The sequence below is a fragment of the Papio anubis genome, chromosome 6 (assembly GCF_008728515.1).
Source record: "Papio anubis isolate 15944 chromosome 6, Panubis1.0, whole genome shotgun sequence".
In the NCBI taxonomy this organism is placed as follows: domain Eukaryota; kingdom Metazoa; phylum Chordata; class Mammalia; order Primates; family Cercopithecidae; genus Papio; species Papio anubis.
In genome coordinates, this window is record NC_044981.1 from 65043948 (window position 1) to 65067269 (window position 23322).

Consider the following 23322-nt stretch of genomic DNA (forward strand, 5'->3'; position numbering starts at 1 on the left):
GGTGGGGCCCTAATTATCCCATGGCATTGGTGTCCTTATAAGAAGAGGAAGAGACACCAGAGAGTGCTCCTTCTCTCTCCTGCACCCTCTCACTCTCCCCCTCCCCTTCTCCCTCTGCAAGCACAAAGGAAAGGCCACGTGAAGACAGAGCAAGAAGGTGGCCTTCGATAAGCCAGGAAGAGAACTCTCACCAGAAACCAAACTTGCCAGCACCTTTAACATAGACTTCTAGCCTCCAGAACCATGAGAAAATAAATGACTGTTATTTAAGCCACCCAGTCTATGATACTTTGTTATGGCAGCCAAAGCAGACAAAAACAATATACATGTTATTCATCGTTTTCATTTGTCAGGTCAGCTGACCAATTCCCATTCCTTCGAATCTCAACTCAAATATTACTTCCTCTTAGATCTCCTGATTCTTCAAGGCAGAGTAAGACCCTGCTCCTCTACCATCAACATCTGGTATGTATCTCCTATCAGAGCACTTAAACACTGTAATTCAAGGTATGAATCTGCATGCCTCCACAACGTAAACCTAGAGGACAGAGACCATGGTCCTCTATCTTTAGCCCAAAGATCTAGCATAGCATCCAACACATAAGTGTTCCAAAAACGTATGAGCTACATGAATCAGTTAAATCTAGATCACGGCTTTGCCATAAAATTATCTAGTTTTATCTTGAAAGAAACTCTGAATATGCCACCTTCAAAAATATTTCAAGATCTTTTGTCAATCACTTAACCTAAATGCACACCTCATTCAAACATTTACATATGGTAATGAGAAGAACACTGTCCTAGATGGCTGAAACGCTAATAATCTTTAATTCACTACTCTTTTATTCTGACTGCTGCAAAGATTTGTAGTTTTATTGGTGATTCTCATTCATGTTCTAAAATAGGAGTTGGCAAACTACTGGCTGCCTGTGTTTGTAAATAAAGTTTTTCTAGAACACAGTCATGTTCTTTACGTATTGTCTGATTACTTCTGAGCTACAAGAGAGACACAGAGACCATACAGATAGTAAATCTAAAATACTATCTATGCTTTAAGAAAAGTTTGCTGATTTCCACTCTAGATAATTCAGGTTTACATACAAGGGACATCCACGTTAACAAGGGAAATTAACATAAGTAGATTTAGCTTTCTTTAAAAAGCCAAAAAAATACTTTAGAAATATACTCGGTAGCTAAAATACATAGAAAAACCACTAAAAAAGGTGCTTACAAAAAGTACTCTTTTTCATGACACATCAAGGCAGGTAAAAATAATTGAAAATATGACTTGACTATAAAACACATGCATCCTAAGAACTCTGGGAACTACAAAAAGTTACTCAACAATTTTATTCCTATTAAAGTTACATATAATAAGTAATTTTTTTTATTTATGGAAAGTTATGCATTGAAAATTGTGAGACTAAATTATAAACAGAAACTTCAAAAAATTTATTAATTCCTAATGTATTTCCTAACATAAAAAAAGACAGACTAATGACCTATTTTTAACAAAGATAAATGTCTTCCATTAACAAGGATAAATTTTAGATGTACAAACAAATAAGTAAAATGTTACTGATATAAGTACAAAAACAAGAAGAATTAAGAAAGGAAATTCACTGACAAAGATTTAAAGACTGATAGGATCTGAAAAGATGCACAGACAAGGATTTTCATCAAAGTGTTATTTATAATAATGGGGAAACATTATAAATGTCTAAGCAGTTATCACTAGAAGATCAGTTAAATATATTTTTGTATGCTTAGAAGGAAATGCAATGTAGTCAAAATTGATGGATCTACACTTACTATCCTGAAGAGATGCCTGCAATATGTTAAGAAGTAGATTACCAAGAATTATATAAAATATAATCACATTTGTGTAAAACTAAAACATGTAGGGTGCATGCAAGAAGGGAGGTGCACTCTGCATGCATTCAAGCACATAAAAATGTCTAGATGAAACGACAGACAAAACTGTTAAATTGTGGCTATTGTTCTTTGGAGATACAGAGAGTGGATTGTTCTTTTTTTTTTACATTTTTTTTTCTTTCCTAGATTTTTCTGAATGATCCTTTTATTATTTTTTTCAAATAATTCTATTTCCATTTCATCGTTAAAAAAAAAAAACCAAGACTTACCCAACTAAAAGAAGCAGTGCACAAATCACAACAAATCCCAAAGTATACTTGAGTGCCGTTTTAATTTGCTAGATGCCAAGGAGAAAAAAGTATAACATTTAGCAAGTCCTTTAAAATATAAAATATTCTTGCAACAGTTTAACAGTACCTTCACATCAGATACACGCTTACAGTCAAAGGTTTCAACTAAGGTTGAAAACCTTAAAATTTAAAGAAAACGGATATACTACACCTTAAATATCTTTGCAAAACAGGAGATTTTTAAAATCTTTTCAATAGTTATGCCCTTGTAAAAACCAAACCACCTAAAGTATAGTTGATTCTCCAGTAGGCATCTTTAGTAAAATTATCAGAATATGTAATACTCCCCCAGAAAGCAATCTGAATCTACAATGCCCCAATCCAATTCATCAAAATGGTTTATAATAATCAACACAATATAGACATTTTTGTTTGAGTATATACATGAGTATAAATATACTTGTATATATACTCATATATACATATATGTAAGTATATATACACATAAATATTTATGTATTTATATTTATACACATATTCATAAATATTTATGTATTCATGTATGTGTATATGTGTATATATACTTACATACATTAATATATATTTCATACATATATAACATATGCCAGGCACTGATAAGAACATCACATATGTTAACTCATTTAATTCTCATAACAACTCTAAGATAGGTTGTTCTCATCTTTACTTTAGACATAACGAAGCTGAAGTCCAGAGAAGTTAATAATCTCTCCTAAGGCACATAGGTTATAAGTAAGTACTTAAGACCAGGAACTTGGGAATTTAAAAACTATGTTTTGCTTGGTGCCTATAATATACTCCAAAGGCTAAGAAAAGCAAATAAAGACAAAGCTGGACATTCTGAATATGAATTAAAAAGTGAATAATAATCTCATTTTAAATCAGTCAGAAATAACATTTGTGCTCTCAGACTAATGAAGTATCTAAAAATGATCTTTTAAAATTTGAATGAATGTTTCACACAGTAAGTTCTTATTCACAAAGGGGATAAGATATCCCTTAGGAAAAAAACTGAAGAAAAGATAAAGAAGATCCTAAGATCAACCAAAGGGTAGAAGAATGTGCACTCTGGAAGAAGTGAAAAAGACTGCATAAATCTCATGGAGATTTTATTAAATTTGCAACTAGCTACCTTACTTTACATACCTTGGTTTTTCCAAATATAGAGTAATACAGTATCTGCAAATAACAGTTTTGACTCTCTTTATAAATATTTAAATGTCTAATTTTTTTTCTCTAACACTACGCTGATTATCACTCTAGGAGTCATTTAAAATACTGTTAATTTACTTGCTCCTAATCTTAATGCCAATGCTCTTGAGGTTTTAAGCATGATTAAGCATGATGCTAGCTTTTGACTGAATGTATTTATTTCTATATTTATTTATTTATTTATTTTTATTTTTTTTTTTTTTGAGACGGAGTTTCTCTCTGTCGCCCGGGCTGGAGTGCAGTGGCCAGATCTCAGCTCACTGCAAGCTCCACCTCCCGGGTTCACGCCATTCTCCTGCCTCAGCCTCCCGAGTAGCTGGGACTACAGGCGCCCGCCACCTCGCCTGGCTAGTTTTTCGTATTTTTTAGTAGAGACGGGGTTTCACCATGTTAGCCAGGATGGTCTCGATCTCCTGACCTCGTGATCCGCCCGTCTCGGCCTCCCAAAGTGCTGGGATTACAGGCTTGAGCCATCGCGCCCGGCCTTATTTCTATATTTAAATACAAATGTAAACAAGGTATAAAACAAAATCCTGTAAGTCAAAAAGATAAGACATTTAGTCTTATTGTACAACTGTTCCCCTAAATTACAAAGTGTTCGATTTTGACATATACCTTTTAATATACATTTTTTCTTTGACCTATTAATTATTATATACTAATAGATTTCCTGATTTTCAGTCACCCATGCAATTGAGAGACAGGCCCAACTCAGTTATATAATATTAATATATTTCTAAGATTCTCCTGAATTATATTTACTATTATTTTAATTAAGATGTTTATACCAATACTTAAGTGATAATGATCTACAGTTCTGAACACACATGTGTGCTGTATTTGTCAGGTTTTTAAAAAGTCAGTCCTTTTTTTTGAGACAAAGTCTCACTCTTGTCGCCCAGGCTGGAGTACAGTGGTGCAATCTCGGCTCACTGCAACCTCCGCCTCCTGGGTTCAAGCAATTCTCCTGCCTCAGCCTCCAGAGTAGCAGGCCCCCACCACCATGCCCAGCTAATTTTTGTACTTTTGTACTTTTACTAGAGACAAGTTTTCGCCATGTTGGCCAGGCTGGTCTCTAACTCCTGACCTCAGGTGATCTGCCCACCTTGGCCTCCCACAGTGCTGGAATTACAGGCATGAGCCACAGCACCCATCTAAAAAGAAAGTCAGCCTTATCCTGGATTAGTAAGTACAACCTGTAAGTGCTCCTTCTTTATGCTTTTGAACAGGGGCCAGCAAACTACATTCAGTGTGCCACATCTGATTCATTTTGTTTTATTGGATTATAAAATGTTCATTGTCTCTGAATACTTTTAACACTATAATGGCAGACTTGAGTAGCTAAGACAGAGACCATATAGCCCACAAATCCTAAATTATTTACCTCCTGGCCTTCTACAGAAAAAATTTTGTATGCCTAATCTAGAATTGCTTTGTCTAAAATAATAGTCACAAGCCACATGTGGCTAGAAAGCACTTGAAATGTGGCTAGCTTGAACTGTTGTGTAAAATACAACCCAAATTTCAAAGACTTAGTGTGAAGAAAAGAAACTTAATATTTCATTACTAGTTTGACTATATTTGAAATAATATTTGGAATATATTATGTTAAATACAATGTATAATTAAAATTAATTTCAACTGTTTCTTTTTATTTTAATTTAGCTAACATTGTATTTCTATCAGACAACACTGCTCTATAAAAAAATCCAGTCATGTCATTCTCTGAAAAAGCAGGAAATATTATTTTTCTTTCCTAAACTGAGGCCTCTAAAATAAAGATACTTACAGTACATTTACTAGTATCATCATCATCCTTTTCTTCATAATAGAAGTAGACAAAAGGGATCCAGAAGAACACACAGAACAATATAACAGAATATAAAGCTGTGGAAATAAATAATAAACCAAGTTTTACTAAATACGTATGTACTTAATCACAGTTATCTATATGTGTACATACATTCACTTAACAAATTAACTACCCTGACTCTCTCTACTCATAACTCTTTCTATATAGTATATGATGCCCAAATAGCCTTCTCTGTCCCATGTCCCAAGAGATCAACAGTACTATCAGAATAACAACCTATAATTCAAGTTAACTTTGCAGCAATTTTTTTTTTTTTTTTTGACACGGAGTTTTGCTCTGTCGCCAGGGCTGGAGTGCAGTGGCATAATCTTGGCTCACTACAAGTTCTGCCTCCTGGGTTCACGCCATTCTCCTGCCTCAGCCTCCTAACTAGCTGGGACTACAGGCGCGCGCCACCACACCTGGCTAAGTTTTTGTATTTTTAGTAGAGACGAGGTTTCACCGTGTTAGCCTGGATGGTCTCAATCTCCTGACCTCGTGATCCACCCGCCTCAGCTTCCCAAACTGCTAGGATTACAGGTGGCAATTTCTAACAATAGTAATAACTGGGCCCAGAACAACTGTGGCAGCTGACATATGAGCTCTTACTCTGTACTAACTACAATGCTGAGAACTTCCTATAAAACATCTCATTTAAATGAACTTTAACTTTTGTGTTCATTCCAACTTAAATTTGAGTACACTTGACACAACATTTGCTATTCCGGCAAGTTAAAGAAACAGCTATAAATAATATGGTCTTTTTGATATAAATAATTTTCTCATCTTAAGTTTAAAAAATATGCAGTATTACACAACCAATCTTACACAAATCAAAACAGAGAAAAGGTAAAAAGAATAGTAGAACAGTAAAATTAGATCTCTATTTACCCATCAATGGACATTGGAGTTGCCTCCAAATTTTGCAATTTGTGAATAATGCAGCTGTGAACATGGAAGGACAAATAGCTCTTCATGATCCTGTTTTCAATTCTTATATTCAAAATTAGGTTCAACATTAACTGATAGGAATTACTATTTATCTGCTTTTTTAAAAAAAAAAGTTAGATTTGAAATAATTTTAACCAGTAGTCAGTCAAAATATTTATTTAAATTCAATATAGAGTTTAAGTTAAGCCAAAGATATAGTACCTTTAACAATAAAAACAGAAGAAGGAACATTTGAGACTTAAGCCTAAGAAACCTGTTCTTAAAATCTGTATTTTCACATTCATTTGTTTATACGTATTCATGAAAAATAACAGTACCAGTATAATTATACAAAGCAATTACAGAATGATAATCATTGTACTCCTTTATAAAAGAAAGCAACTGTTACCATCTCAGACCTATAAGGATGGCTACTAACAAAAAACAATAATAATGACATGTGTTGTCAAGGGTGTGGAGAAACTGAAACCCTGTGTGCTGCTGGTAGGAATGTAAAATGGTACAGCAGCTGTGGAAAACAGTATGATGTTTCCTAAAAAAATGAAAACTGGCATTACATATGATACAGCAATTCCACTTCCAGGTATATGCACAAAAGAGTTGAAAGCAGGGACTCAAAGAGTTATTTGTACACCCATGTTCATAACTGCATGGTTCACAGTAACTAAAACATGAAAGCCACCCAAGTGTCAATTGATGGATGGATAGAGAGGCAAAATGTGGTATACATAAAACAGAGTATTATTCAGCATTAAAAAGGAAGGAAATGATATATGCTACAACACAGATTAACTTAGCATAACTAGGACATTATGCTAAGTGAAATAAGCCAGTCACAAAAAGACACATACTATACGACTCCACTTATATGAGGTACTGAGAGTAGTCAAAATCAAGGAGACAGAAAGTAGGATGGTGGTTGTCGGAAGGAGAGAGGAAAGGCAAAATAGAGAGTTCCCGTTAAAAAGGTATCGTTTCAATTTTACAAGATGGGAAGTGTTATGGAGATGGATGGCACCAATGGCTGCATATTATGAATATATTTAATACCACTGAATAGTATACTTGAAATAGTTAAGATGGTTAAACAAATATGGAAAAAATGCATGTTAGTAATGTATAATAAAATCTAAATTACTTATTGTGTTGGAAGAAATGACTTTAGAGTTAAAGAATTTTCTTAACATTTGCTAGCCTTATCTCATTTATCTGGAGGACACTTATGAAACAGCCCTACTACATGCAATACAGATAAAAGAAACTCAAATCAAATAGGACCCTAAATAATCAACAGAGGGGCAGAGTTAATTTACACTTAGCAATCACAAAATGTCAACATACTGAATTTGGCACTATAGACATTTAATGAAATTTATGCAGGCTTTTAATATTATGAGCAACTAATAGTGACAATAAATCTTTTAGGGCAGTGAATATTGGTGTTTCTACTACAAACCAAGGAGTAGTGAGTTTTAACATTTCTATTACAAATCTAAGAGCCAACAGACATAAACATTTATCTACAAGGAACTTAAATTTACAAGAAATAAACAACCCCATCAAAAAGTGGGCAAAGGATATGAACAGACACTTCTCAAAAGAAGACGTTTACACAGCCCACAAACATATGAAAAAAAGCTCATCCTCACTGGTCAATAAGAAATGCAAATCAAAACCACGATGAGCTACCACCTCAAGCCAATCAGAATGGTGATTAAGTTAGGAAACAACAGATGCTAGCGAGGCTATGGAGAAACAGGAATGCTTTTACACTGTTGGTGGGAGTATAAATTAGTTCAACCATTGTGGAAGATAGTGTGGCAATTCCTCAAGGATTGAGAACCAGAAAATACCATTTGACCCAGCAATCCCATTACTGGGTATACACCCAAAGGATCATATATCATTCTACTATAAAGACACATGCACACGTATGTTTATTGCAGCACTATTTACAATAACAAAGACTTGGAACCAACCCAAATGCCCATCAATGATAGACTGGATAAAGAAAATGTGGCACATATACACCATGGAATACTATACAGTCATTAAAAAAAGTAAGTTCATGTCCTTTGCAGGGACATGGATGAAGCTGGAAGCCATCATTCTCAGCAAACTAACACAGGAAACAGAAAACCTAACATCTCATGTTCTCACTCATAAGTGGGACTTGAACAATGAGAACACATGGACACAGGGAGGGGAACATCACACACCAGGGCCGGTTGGGGGGTGGGGTCAAGGCACAGGGAGAGCATTAGGACAAATACCTAATGCATGCGGAGCTTAAAACCTAGATGATGAGTTGATAAGTACAGCAAACCACCATGGTACATGTACACCTGTGTAACAAACCTGCACATTCTGCACATGTATCCCAGAACTTAAAGTAAAAAACAAACAAACAAACAAACAAAAAAACAAAAAACTATAACAAGTATTCCAAGGCTTTAAAAGCTTAAATACAAAATGCCATTTGTAAATCACCCTAAATACCATGCCAATATTATGATTAAAATAATCAAGTAAAATAATTTGTGTAAAATAGAAAAAAAAAAGAAACTGAATTAGCACAACAGACTTGAGTAGGCTGACAGCCTCACACCAAAAACTTTGATAAACTAACAGGTGGAGTAAAGTTTAGCTTCAGTCTGAGTATGCCACTTGTGTCTGTTACTTGGTGGGCTTGGCCTTTAGATAGCCAAACAGCCTAATGACTATTTTATAAGCATTCCTGGTGCTCCTAATCTTGTGTGATAAACAATCTTTTGAACACCTAAGTTATCATTATATTTAATTAGCATAGCAAAGTGTAAGACAAATTCCTGTACCTCAATAAAAAGACAACCTTTTTTTAAAAATGGGCAGATTTCAATACTTCACTTTAGAAAATATACACAATTTCTGGGCATGGTGACTCACACCTGTAATCTCAGCACTTTGGGAAGTCGAGGCAGGAGGATCACCTGAGTTCAGGAGTTCCAGGCCAGCCTGGCCAATATGGTGAGATCTCGTCTCTACTAAAAATACAAAAAAATTAGCCAGGCATGGTGGCAAGCACCTGTAATCCCAGCTACTCAGGAGGCTGAGGCAGGGGAATCACTTAAAACCAGGAGGCAGAGGTTGCAGTAAGCCAAGATTGTGCCACTGCACTGCAGCCTGGGCAACAGAGCAGGACTGCATCAAAAAGAATGAAAGAACGAAAGAACGAAAGAAAGAAAGAAAGAAAGAAAGAAAGAGAGAGAAAATATATACAATGGCCAATAAGCACATTTTAAAAGATGCTCATCACCGTAAGTCATCAGGAAAATGCAAAGTAAATCTAAATGGCTAAAATTAAACTGGCAATACCAAGTGTCGACAAGAATGCAGAACAACTAACACTATCATACTTTACTTGTAGGAGTGAGGTACAACACTGTAAAAAACTGTTTAGTAGTTTCTTACCAAGTTAAACATACACCTATCACATGACCCAACAATTTTCTTCCCAAGCAATAAGGCACAACAACTTATGTTAAAGGACTTCTGCCCAGAGAAGCTTGGTTGATTCGCAGAGTCCAGGGCATTTATTGGAGACTTGCAAAACAAGCGTATTTGCCTAAAGTGACCAGTTTTGATTACCAAAGCTACAGACTCCAAAAAGGAAAGCAAGAATTCACCAAAAATCATGTGTTTGAACAATCTAAACTAGTCGGTAGTGCATGGTTCCATATACAGCTTTACAAAACCACCTTTCAATTAGTAACACAGAGAACACACCAAGGGCTAAGTTTCTGGTAGTCAAAGGTAAGCCACACAGGCAGGACCTCCCTGAAAACATATAAGCATTCAGCAATATTAGGTCTACTGCATTAACTCTTTCACAAGAATGATGTTCGGAGAAACATCACAAGCAGTGATCAAAAACTGGAAATGATCCAAATGATCATCAACAAGTGGATGGATAAGCAAACTGAGTGATACATTCACATAAAAGATGATCACACAGCAATAAAAAAGAAACATGAGATACAGATGAATCTCACAGACCTTGTGTTGAATAAAACAAGCCCGTACACAAGAGTACCTTTCTATGATTGAACATAAGGAAGTTCTAGAATTGACAAAACTAATCTGAGAAGTTAAAAAAAACGGGGCAGCTATTGACTTAAAAGATGTATGGCAACCAAAATTCTCATGTCGCTGGTAAGAGTGCCCACAAAAGATTTTTAGTAATCAACATCTGGGGAAATGAAGTAGAGAACAGACACAATTCTCAACAGACTATAATATCCCTCTAGTAGTCAATAATTCAAAATAGGTTTAAAACCGCTCTAAATATTTGTTTCCCTGATACAACCTTCTAAGCTATCTTCTAATAATCTGACTGTTCTGTTTCCTTTATAAAGATTTCTTCTTTTAGTGCATAAATGTTGAACTGTAAAGAGAGAGTTAAATTAACATTTATTTTATAACATTTATCATATGATCAGTTCTAATGTCAAGTTGAGTCTATATATCTGCAAATGGGGAAAAAATATTGCTGCCTCCACTACCATGAAACAGGAAAAATTGTTTTTTTAAAAGATCTACATCAAACTCATAGCCATTTTCAAAGGCAAATTATTCTTGACTCTAACAGTTGTGACACTCTCATATCCTAACATCTCTCTAAAATATGCTTTTACTTGTAAATGTTTTTGTTAAAAGACTGCTACTAGCAAATAAAAGATAAACAGATTTTTGGTTTAGTAGACCCACTAACATCAAAGAACACATTAAGAAAAAATTTTTAAGCCTCATGTCCATAGAAATTGAGCAAAATTAAACTCATGAAACAAGTTGGTTTTTTAAAACCACTTATCAAGAACTAGCAAAAACGAGTGACTAGAGAGCCACTTAAAGGTCATGGACAAAAACTGTACCAAAGAATACATAGTAATTCCTAATATTTTTAAACATATACGAGGCAACCATCTACCTTTTAAAAGCCACATATCATTAAATTATAACTCACATGAAAATTAACTTGGATACCTTAGACTTTTAAATTGTTAAATTTTTTTTAAAAGTATCCTTCCCAACTACCAATGAAAATAGCTAACATTTACATCAGAACACAATGACAAAAAAAAACTTAGCCAATATTGTGACAGAATAATTAGTCATTACAAAGCTTTTTATTTTAAAGGTCAAAGTATAAAGATATTCTGGGAACTCTAAAAGCCTTCTAAAATTATCTATTTACCCAGCTGAAAAACTCGTGAGTCAAGACTGATAGTTGCATATCTACACCCATTTCCTTTCAGCTGGCATTCCCTTTTCTGACCTTATCCCTTCCTGCTGCAGCCTATTTGAAACTGATACGTGATGGCTTAAACTCTAGCACCATTTTAAAATCTGTGGTGACCCTAAGATGGAAATCATGTCCTAAGGATGGACAGCAGAGAAGGAATGAACTTAGTACTCTCATGATGTTATGGCACTGCCATACCAGCCCTGGAGAGCCTATCTCTATACTTACTTTAAGTAAGACTGAAATACTACATGGCTATTTAATCCAGGTACTTCTGAACTAATAGCAGCCACATGAAATTCCAGAAACAGAATTTGGTACTAGAAATGGGCAAACTCAAATATTTATTCCCGAGCTATTCCAAGCCCTTCGTCGTCTTGTCTGTGAAGGGTAAGTATAATAGATCTCAACTAACTTTTGCCACTGAACATGGTAATATCATGAGGTGCCACAGAATCTCATGGGTTCAAGATATACTCCTTGCATTAACTGTGTAGCTGCAACCCTATTTCCCCTAATAGGGTCAATTACTCCATCTGATATGGTAACTATTCACTGGAATAAGAAGATCAAAGTGGCCTGGTAGAAATCATACCTTCTAATTCAAGGGAACCGTTATTTCATCCTATGGTGGAAGTACTCCCAGATACCTAGTAAGAATTATAAACCAGTATGCAAGGTAAGAAGCAAAAGTTTTGTGAGTAACAAACCACTCAAAATTACTAATAAATGAACTACTCAATATTGAATTAGGAATAACAGTGTAAACTTCTATGCTCACTTCTATTTCTTAGTTACCAGTAACAAGTATGTATTTTATGGGAGAAAGAGAAACATAAGTGCTCACTGGTCCCAAGCATTCTCTAAAATGTAGACAGATCTTTCAACTCATCTTACAAGGCTAGTAGTCTTCATACTCACACCTGACAAGAATAATAAGACAAAGAAAAAATTACACCCCAGTCTTACCTGCAAATTGATTTTTTAAAAAGATCCCAATTAAGAGAGCAGCAAACCAAATCCAACAATACATTTAAAAACAAACCAAAGAAAACCACAAAGATGGCCAACTGGGTTTATGCTAGGAATGCAAAATTAGTTTAAGTATAATCTAGCCACATAGTATATAATATACCACTTGAAAGAATAAACCAAAACAAAATAAAAGCTTTATATGATGATCTTACAGATACTTCTGTATCTTAATAGATGCAGAAAAGGTCCCTTTAAAATGTATTCATTTAACAAATACCTACTGAGTATGTTCCAGCCATCATTCTAGGGCGATGTATACAGCTAAATCAAAACAGAGAAGCCTCTCATGAGACTTAATTCTAGTGAGGAAAAGATACAATATTTAAAATCGTAGTATGTACTACCCAAATTATCTTTTAAAAATTTCTTAAATCAATAAGAACACAAACAACCCAACTGAAAGTTACTTTAAGCAGAAAACTGAAGAAGCCAACAACTTTTTAAAAAACACACAATTTCATTTACAAATAAGTGAAACACAGACTAGTGAACTCTCATTTCACACTCACCAGACAAGCAAAAACTAAACACATATGACAATATCAAAGTTTAGAATATAGAGCAACTAGAAGATTTATGTTCTAATGAGAATTACATTAGTACAAACATTTAGCAAAATAGCTTGTCATTATCTACAATGCTTAAGAATGCATATAACTTATGATCCAGCCATTTGACTGCTATGTATGCACTCTGCACATATACAACAGAAAATACGTACAATAATGTTCATTGCACAATTTTAACAGCAAAAAACTAAATGTCCACACTGATTAATATGCGGCATGGTCATACACAATGAAATTATAGCAAGCCATTTCATATCAAGTTCAGAAATGTAAAACTAAGTAAGAATACAACATGTTAAAACTGAAAGACAAAGCAAGGGATTAACACAAACTAAATTTAGAGTATTTCTAATGGGGAAACAGAAGAAATGGCATCAGGAAAAACACAGGAGACTTCAAAATGACTACCTCAAACTTCACACTTTCTATGATCAATAAATAGTCTGCTAAGAATAAAAGTATATGTCAAGTAAACATCAAAAATGTTGATATTGCAAGACTGCTGTGGTAGGCAGCTTCTAAAATGGCTCCTGATAACCCCACTTCTGTATTTGTGACCTGTGTAATCTCAGCTTGAGTGTGGGCTGGCACTAGTGACTCACTGCTAAGGAACAGAATATGAACAAAAGTATTGGGATGTCACTTCTGAGATTAGGTGACAAAAAGACTGGCTTCCATCTTACTGCTCTATCCTTCTCTCTCTGAGACTCCCTGGCTGCCATGTTGTGAGCTGCCCTATAGAGAAGTTCACGTGACAAAGAACTGATGTTACAGGCCAACAGAGAGAGAAACCCTGAGGCCTGTCTATACCCATGTGAGAGAGCTTACATGTCAACTATCCCCACTGTGGAGTCTTGGGATGACTGCAGTCTCACCAGACACCTTCCTTCTAGCCCAACAAGAGAACCTGACTGAGCACACCCAACTAAGGTGCATCTGGATTCCTCACCCAAAGAAACTGTGAAATAAAGTTTGCTGTTTTAAACTGCTAAATGTTGAGGTAATTTGTTACATGACAGTAGATAACTAGTACAACTACTGACAGTATAGCAAAGTGAGTCGGACATCTGCTGTATAAGTACTAAGAATATACAACTTGAGAATAAAAACCATTTACAGGGTTGAACTTAGTCATATTCTGAAGAATAGTCGTTTTCCCCATGGATATTTTTGGTTATTTCCTCCTCTCAATGGTATTTATTCCAAGGTTTACACTGCAAGGCCATTTTTTTTCACAACAACAAAAAATTGTTAAATAAAATGGTCAGACAAAAGGCTAAATAATTCATGCTATAATTCACAATTGTACAGCAACAAAGAATCACATTCCAATGTATAAGCCTTAGTCCTTCATAACTTTTTAACCTCATTTTTTTCATCTATGTATTAGGGATAAGATTACAACTCTAGAAAATCAAATAATAAAAATGCAAATCCTCTAAGATTTTAAGTCATATTAATAGCAACTATCCTTTACTGACTCTCCATAATATACACAGAACTGTATTATAACCTTCACTTACATTAGTTGATTCGATACTTTTCCCAACAACTTTTCTGCATCTGGCTTCCTTCACTAAGCACAGGGATTGGGATTTTTCCTCTGTTAACAGATAATATTTTCACCTTTGCAGCTTATACATCTCTGTTGCAACTACTCATCTGTGCTGCTGTAGCAAAGCAGCCATAGACAACACATAAACAAACAGACACAGACAGGTTTATAGAAGCCATGCCATAATTTGCTGACTTGTAACTTAGGTTGCTGAATATATTAATATAGTCCATTGTATGGGCATACTGCATTTTATTTAAACATTCACCAGTTGTTGGACATTTGAATACTTTCCAGTTTGGGACTACTATAAAAACTGCTACTATGAACATCTTTGCCTAGACATTGCATTCATTCCTGTTGGGTAAATTCCTAGGAGTGAAACTGCTGGACCATATAGGAAATTCAGTTCAAACTGACAGTGTTTCTGCTGGGGTGGCTGATTAGGTTCTTCTTGGTTCTTATCTTCACTAATCTACATTACAAGTTACAAATGGCTGGGTGTGGTGGCTCATGCCTGTAATCACAGCCCTTTATGTGGCCGAGACAAGAGGATAACTTCAAGTCAGTAGTTCGAGACCAGCCTGGACAACACAGTAGAGACCCTGTCTCCACCAAAAAAAAAAAGGAAGTTACAAACTGTTTTTCCAAAACAACCAAACGATATTACCTTCCCAATAGCGGCATTCAAAAATTCTAGCTTCTCTATGTTCATGGCAGCACTCAGGTATTGTCTGTGTTTCTTATTACAGCCTGTTACAGACTGAAATGTTGGTGTCCCTGTAAAATCCATATGTTGAAACCCTAACTCCCAATGTGATAGTATTTGGAGGTGGGGTCTTTGGGAGGTAATTAGGATTAAATGAAGGCACAAGGTGGGATCCCATCATGGGACTGGTGTCCTTAGAAGAGGAAGAGAGACTAGAGTTCATTCTCTGTCTCTGCCATGTAAGGACACAGCAAGAAGGTGGCCATCTACAAGCCAGAAAAAGGATCTCCACCAGGGACTGAAATTGTTGACACCTTCATCTTGGACTTCCTAGCCTCCAGAATTGTGAGAAATGTTTATTGATTAGGTCATCCAGTATGTGGTATTTTGCTAGAGAAGCCCAAACTGACTATAAGACAGATTTTGGTACTGGGAAGTGGGCTGCTCTCCTCACACATATCTAAAAATATGGAGGTCACTTTGGAACATGCCACTGGACAATTTTTTTTAAAGCAATGTTATAAAATAGCAAAGAACTTGGGAACTGTATTCTAGTGCTTTGTAGAAAGCAAAGTTTGCCAGTGATGAAACTGAATATTTAGCTAAGGAGATTCCTAAGCAAATGTTGAAGAAGTGGTTTGATTCCTCTTGATTGCTTAGAGTAAAATGAAAAAAAAAAAGGAATTGTTAAGCAAAATGAGCCAGAACTTGAAGATCTGGAAAATTCTCAGCCTATCTACATTGCAAAAAAAAAATGGAAAAGCTTATTTTGAGAGAACACTAAGGGTGTCTTTGATAAACAGATTAGTGAAGATACGAACCAAGAAGAACCTAATCAGCCATCCCAGCAGAAACACTGCCAGTTTGAACTGTAGGGGAAGAAGATGGGATGAAATGAAGAAAGGCTGATAGGCTTCCTGGATCCTACAGGACCAGATCACAAAGTGGTTTGGCTATAAAAATGTACTATTCTGCAAGGCAAAAAAAGAAATGTCCCCAAAGGTGATTAAGAGATCAAGGCCGCATCCTCATTTCAAAAGGGGTGTGAGGGGATTGTCTAGGTTTCAACATGCCAGAGAATAGCTGCCTTGAAGCCTTGTGGGTACAACTCCTACCCAGCAGAGCCTTGAGGTTTAACCCTGCTCAGCAGAATGGTAGAAGCAGGGCCATCACCACAGTGAGTCCTGAAGGCATTGCGTCAAACCAAAGAGGACTATTCTTGAGCTATCTTAAAATTCTAATAGTATCTGCATTGCTAGGTTTTTTACTTTATTGAAACCCTTTTTTCCTTCTGAATTTTCCCTTAGAATGTCTATCCTATACCTGTACTGCCATTATATTTTAAAAGCAAATAACTTATCTGGTTTTAGAGGTTCACAGTCAGAGAAGAATTATGACTCAGGATAAATTTTATTTGTGGTCACACACATACCTGATTTAGAAAATATTTAGACGAGACTTTGTACTTCAGAGTTGATGCTGCAACAACTTAAGGCTCTTGGGGCTGTTAGGATGGAATAAAAGTATTTTGCATAGGAAATGGACATGAATTCTGGGCTGCCAAGAGTGGAATGTTATGCAGTAAGTTTGTCCCCTCCAAATTCGTATGTTGAAGCCCTAACCCCAATGTGATAGTACTTGGAGATGGGGCCTTTGGAGGTAATTTAGATTCAGATGAAGGCATAATCTTGGGGCCCCTATGATGGCATTAGTGTCCTTGTAAGAAGAGAAAGAGACCAGAGTGCATGCACTTGATCGTCACCTCACACTCTCTATGCCATGTGAGGACACTGTGAGGAGGTAGCTAGCTAGCTATAAACATGGAAGAAGGCCTTCATTACAAACCAAATCTGCCGGCTCCAGAACTATGATAAATACATGTTCGTTAAGACTCCCAGTCTATATTTTGTTACAGCAGCCTTAACTAATAAGACAGCATTCTAGTTGATATGCTAGTATATCTCATTGAAAACATAAATTTACATTTCCCTAATCATTAATGATGTTGAAGATCTTTCTATGGGTTTGTAAGCCATTCATAAATCTTCTCTGGTGAAATGCCTATTCAAATATTTTGCTTATTTTTTAATCGAATGGTTTTATTAATGATTGGTAAGATACATTCTGAATATAAGCCCTTTATGGTTTATACATGATTTACAAATATGTTTGGTTTGTCTGTGGCTTATACTTATTTTTTTTTTTTTTTTTTTTTTTAATTTGAGATGGAGTCTTGCTCTGTGACCCAGGCTGGAGTGCAATGGCATGATCTTGGCTTACTGCAACCTCCGCCTCCTGGGTTCAAGAGATTCTCCTGCCTCAGCCTCCCCATGTAGCTGGGATTACAGGAGCCTGCCACCATGCCCAATAAATTTTTGTATTTTTAGTAGAGACAGGGTTTCACCATGTTGGCCAGGCTGGTCTTGAACTCCTGACCTCAAGTGATCTGCCAGCCTCGGCCTCCCCAAGTGCTGGGATTACAGGTGTGAGCCACTATGCCCAGCCTCCCTTAATTTCTTCTAAAAGTATTATGCTTTTACAGCTTAGGTCTATGATTGAATTTTGAGTATGGTATAAGTTAAGGCTCAAAAAAAATCATTTTTTGCATATAATAGTCCAACTTTCCCAGCAAAAATTTTTTAATTGAATGGAATTAAACTAAACTGGCACAGCTGTTGAAAATCAACTATGAATATAAAGGTTTACTTTAGGACTCTGAATTTTATTCCATTGCTCTATACGCCTGACCAACGGCAATACTATAGAGTCTTGTTTATTGAGTTTTATATTACATTTTGAGATCTTAGGATGTAATTCTCTAATGTCATTTTTCTTTTTCAAAATGTTTTTTGGCTACTGTAGATCCTATTGACTTCCACGTAAATTTTAGGATTCGCTTGTCAGTTTTTCAAAAATATTTTTAAAAGTCTGTGTGATTTTAATAGAGACTGCATTCAACTTATAGGTCAGTTTGAGAGAAAACTGACATAATTGCATCTTTACAGCATTGTGTTTTCAACCCCATGGATTTAAATCTTTAATTTCTATCAGCAATTTTTCTGTAGTTTTCAGCGCAGAAATCTTATACTTTTTTGTTAAATGTGAAGTATTTTTTTCACCCTTTTTGATGGCTTCTGATTAGAATTGCTTTTATCACTTTATCTGAATTGTCTGTTTCTAGTTTTCATATCAATCTTATACTCGTGATCCTGCTATCCTTACTTACTGGTTGTATTTGTCCATATATAGGTTCCCTAAAATTTTCTACCTATAGAATCTTATATCACCTGTGAAAGTAAGACAGTAATAATTCTTCTTTTCCAGTTTGGATGTATTTACTTAAGTAAATATTTAAATAACTAAATAATAAAAATTAATATTTAAGTAAATTTATTCATTTAATTATGATATTTATTTATTTATTTAGACTTATCACACTGGCTAAAATCATCAGTACAATGTTAAATAGCAGTGTTGAGAGCAGACATAGGTATCTTGCTCCTAATCTCAGAAGAAAAGTATTCAATCTTTCACCCCTAAGTATAATGCAGCTGTAGGTTTTTCATAGATATTCTTTGCCAGCTCGGGAAGTTCCCCTCTGTAACTACTTTGCTGATAATTTTTAATCGATGATAGATACTGGAATTTTTTTTGCATCTATTGAGATGATCACTCATTTCTGTACTATGTATGTTAACATGTATGTTAAGTAAATTAATTTCTGGATAGTAAAGCAACCTTACTTTTCCGGGATGAATTCACTTTTGTCATAGTACACAATTCTTTTTATATGACTCTGGATTCAGTTTCCTAAAATTTTAAGAATTCTGTGTCTATATTCATGAGGTATATTAGTCCATAGTTCCCCTTTCTTGTGATGTCTTTATATGATTTTGGTACGAAGGAAATAATGCCCTCAAGTGAGTTGGGAAGTGTTCCTTCATCCTCTATTTCCTAAAAAGGTTGATAAAGGATTGGTATAATTTCTACTTATGATACATAAATAGAAATTGGTATAATTTCTTATTTAAATATATAATATGTGAAATTCTTCACATATTTCTTATGTGAAGTGCTACTTCTTATAATCAGTTATGGTGATTGATTCAATTGGAAAATTGTCTAGGAATTTATCCACTTCATCTAATTTGTCGGTTAAAGTTACTCAATATTCCTCTGTAACCCCTTTAATTTCTGCAAAGTTGATAATGCCACTTCTTTCATTCCTTGTTTTGATAATTTATATACTTTGCCTCTTTCTCTCCCCCTTCCCCGATGCCCTAAGTCTAGCTAAAGATTTGCTGATTTTTATTTTTTTCAAAGAACCTACTTTGGTTTGAATTTTCTTTATTGCTTTTCTGTTTTCTACTTCATTGGTGTCTGCTCTGACCTTTATTTTTCTTCTGTTTGTTTAAAGTTCAGTTTGCTCTTCTTTTTCTGTTTTCCTAAGGTAGAAGTTTAGGCAGCTGAGAATCTTCTTTAACAGAGGGGTTTAAAGCTGCAAATTATCCTCTGAGCTCTGCTTAAGCTATATCCCATAAATTTCGATATGTTACATTTTTATTTTCATTCTGTTCAAAACATTCTCCAATCTGCCTTGTGATTTCATCTTGATCCATGGGTTATTTAGAAGTATGTGGTTTAAATGCCAAATACTTGTGAATTGCCAAGATTTTTTTCCATTGCTGATTTCTAATTTAATTATATTATGATTGGAAAATGCACTTTGTATGATTTTTAATCCTTTTAAATTTACTGATAATTATTTTATAACCTATTATATAGTCTATACCGAAGAATGTTCTCCGTGTGCTTTAAGTCAATTGTGTTCTGCATCCATTGGGATACAATTTTCTGTATTTGCAAGTTTATCAATACTGTTGTTTACATCTTCTTAACCTTCACTGATTTGCTAATTGTTCTGTCAAAAAACAATTATTTCCTAACCAATAAAGAGTTGGTTACTCAAATTTCCAACTAATACTGTTGAATTATTTATTTCGCTTATCAATTCTGCCCATTTTGAATTTGTGTATTTTAAAGCTCTGTTAACAGGTGCATATATAATTTTTCTGTCATTTTAATGATTAACCATTTTATAATTATGAAATGTCCTTGTTTGTCTTAAAGTCTATTTTATTTGATATTAATACAGTCATTTCAGCTGTCAGAGTTACTATTTACATGACATCTTTTTCTAACCTTGTCTTTAACCGTTTACTATTTGTCTCTGAATCTAAGGTGTTTCTCTTATAGACAACACATTGACGAATATTCATTTGTTGATCCACTATGACAATCTCATTTGACTGGGGGTATTTAGACTATTTACATATAACAATTATTGATATGGCTGTAATTACATTTGCCATTTTATCCTTTATTATGTCTTTTTTGTTGTTCCAGGCTTCTCCTTTACTACCTTATTTTGTATTAAAAGTTATTTTCTACATTACCAATTCCTGACTTACTTTATAGATATTTATAGATATATAAAACAAGTATATTTTTGAGTCATTTTCTTAGTGATTGCTATGGGGATTACACTACATGCCTTAATTTATCACAACTTACCTTCAATTAGTATTCACACAATACAGGCAAAATAAATTTTTTTAAAAAACTTGCTCCAAAATAGCTCTAATACTTCTTTTTCTTTGTGCCATTCTCATCACATATTTTATGTCTATATATTATAAACCCTAAACCCAGCATTTACTGTGCTATAATTATTGCTTTATACAATCTTAAATCTTTTACAAAGGTAAGAAAAGGAAAAAAATATAGTGCCTTTATATTAAACATTAACCATTATAATTTCTGATTTCTTTCTTCCTATGAATTTGGTTTACTGCCTAGTGTCATTTCCTTTTATCCTTAAAGACCTACTTTAGCATTCTTGTAAGAAAGGGTTTCTTGTAATGAATTTTCTCAGGTTTTATCTTGGAATGTCCTATTCCACCTTCATTTTTAGAGGATTTTAGAGGACACAGAAATCTTTATTTTTTTTCTCTTTTCATTTTAGTGCCCTCTGGAGTCCACTACCTCACATTAGAAGTTAGTCACTAATCATAAAGATGCGGTCATGTAACTTTTTGGCTACTTTTAAATTTTACTCTTTGTCTTTGGCTTTTAATAATTTAACAATGGTTTGTCCAGGTCTGTATCTCTGCTTTTTCCTACTTGGGCTTCACTGAGCTTCTTAGATGGGTAGATTGCTTTTTGGCCATGATTTCTTCAAACTTTTTTTCCTGCCCTCTTCTTTCTCTTTTCATCCTGAGATTCCCATCACACATACACAGGTAAACTTGATGCTGACCCACAGATCTCTGTGGCTTTATTGATTTCTCTTTAATCTTCTTTCCTCTCTGATCTTCAGATTAGATCATCTACCTTTGAAATTCACTGATTCTTTCTTCTGTCATATCAAACCTCTGGTAAGACCCTCTAGTAAATTTTTCACATCAGTTACTATATTCTTCAATCTCAGAATTTTCATTTTGTTGTTTTTAAAATCATTTCTATCTCCTTTTTGAACATCTCTATTTGTCACACTTTCTTTTCATTCTTAGTTTACTTTGCTGCTTTGAACTGATTTACAATAGCTGCTTTGAAGTCTTTGCTAAATCTAACGTCTAGAAATACTGTTTCCACTATATGCTGTTTTCCTTAGCATTGTTCATGTTTTCCTATTTCTTTGCATATTTTATAATTTTATTGAAACTGGACATGTTAGACAATACGTTGTAGCAACTCTGTATTGTGCTTTTTGCTCCTGAAGGTTGCCTCTTTAATTTCTTCGTTCACTTATTTGGCAGGGTTAAGTCTGTAAAATCTGTTTTCCACATAGTGTGTAACTGATGATGTCTCTATTTTTTTTTAACTACGTTTTTAGGGTATTTTTTTTAATTGTTATCCCAGCTCAAAAAAAATATTTATTTAAATTACTGTTTTTAAGCCTGGCTCCCTAGGGATTGTTCCTGTGTCTATATAGCTTAATAATCAGACAATAACCAGAAAGAAACTTTGCTCAAACTCAAGCCAGTGAGGCTTTCAGCCCTTGCCAATGAACCTGCATATTGGTAGGAGAGTGTATTCAAAGTTCAGCCCAATTGTCTCTGGCTTTTCCTTTCCGGTCTCCTACGCACATGTGTAGAGCCTCTAAGGCAGCCAGGAGTACATGATGAGGTTGGACCCTCTCCAGTCTCCAATACACATGTATGCAGCTGCAGCCAGACATACGCTTGTCCCAATTATGACCACAATCCCATGCTAGTAGAATCCTGGATCCTCTCCACTCACCTGATTCCAAGATTGTCACTTCCATAAACAATAGCACTAGAAGTAAGCACCACCCACCTGAGTGAGTCCCCTTCTGATAGAGCAGTACAGCTGTAAGTCCTCCCTGGACCCACCCTGCCCTGGCAGATCTTCTGCAATTACCAAGCTGGAAGTTGGGGGTAGGGAAATATAATAGCCCTAGGCTGAAATACAAGAAACTACCACTGTCTCTTAGCAGTTTTTAAGCATAAACACTTCTCAGACTGTTGTATGTTTTTCACTGATTGCTAAAGTACTGAAGTTGTTGTTTTCTGTTCAGTTTTGTCCAACTTCATATTTGTTTTCTGGTGAGAGAATCTGCCAATTTTCCTATTTGGCCATGGCTGAAATCCCACCCCACTCACTCAATCTTAACAACACGGAAGTACACATTATTCTCTCTCTCAATTGAGTTTCCCTAAATTACAGAAAATAAAAAATTTATTAATTTCACAAATATTTGAGCACCTACTATGTGCCAATATCTGTTCTTTGTGCTTAAATTACATCAAGGACCAAAAGAGATAAAGATTCCTGCCTTAGCACAGTATAAATTCTAGCAAGGGGATACAAACAATAAACATAACTAAATTATGTAATGCATCAGAATGTGATTAAAGGCTGTAAAGAAAAA

At 34.9% G+C, this 23322-nt stretch overlaps 1 protein-coding gene across 4 annotated transcripts in view; it reads right to left on the reverse strand.

The window, feature by feature from the left end:
* Positions 1–23322, reverse strand: part of LMBRD1 (LMBR1 domain containing 1) — a 129291-nt gene that overhangs the window by 80029 nt on the left and 25940 nt on the right. For all 4 annotated transcript variants that reach the window (XR_004184313.1, XM_031667153.1, XM_021937398.1 and 1 more), the window contains 2 exons: positions 5206–5303; positions 2145–2212 (listed from right to left, as the gene is read on the reverse strand). Coding sequence is in view for 3 of the 4 variants with exons in the window: in XM_031667153.1 (XP_031523013.1) it covers positions 2145–2212; positions 5206–5303 (166 nt within the window). In the remaining variant the exon portion in view is untranslated. The remainder of the gene's footprint in view (positions 1–2144; positions 2213–5205; positions 5304–23322) is intronic.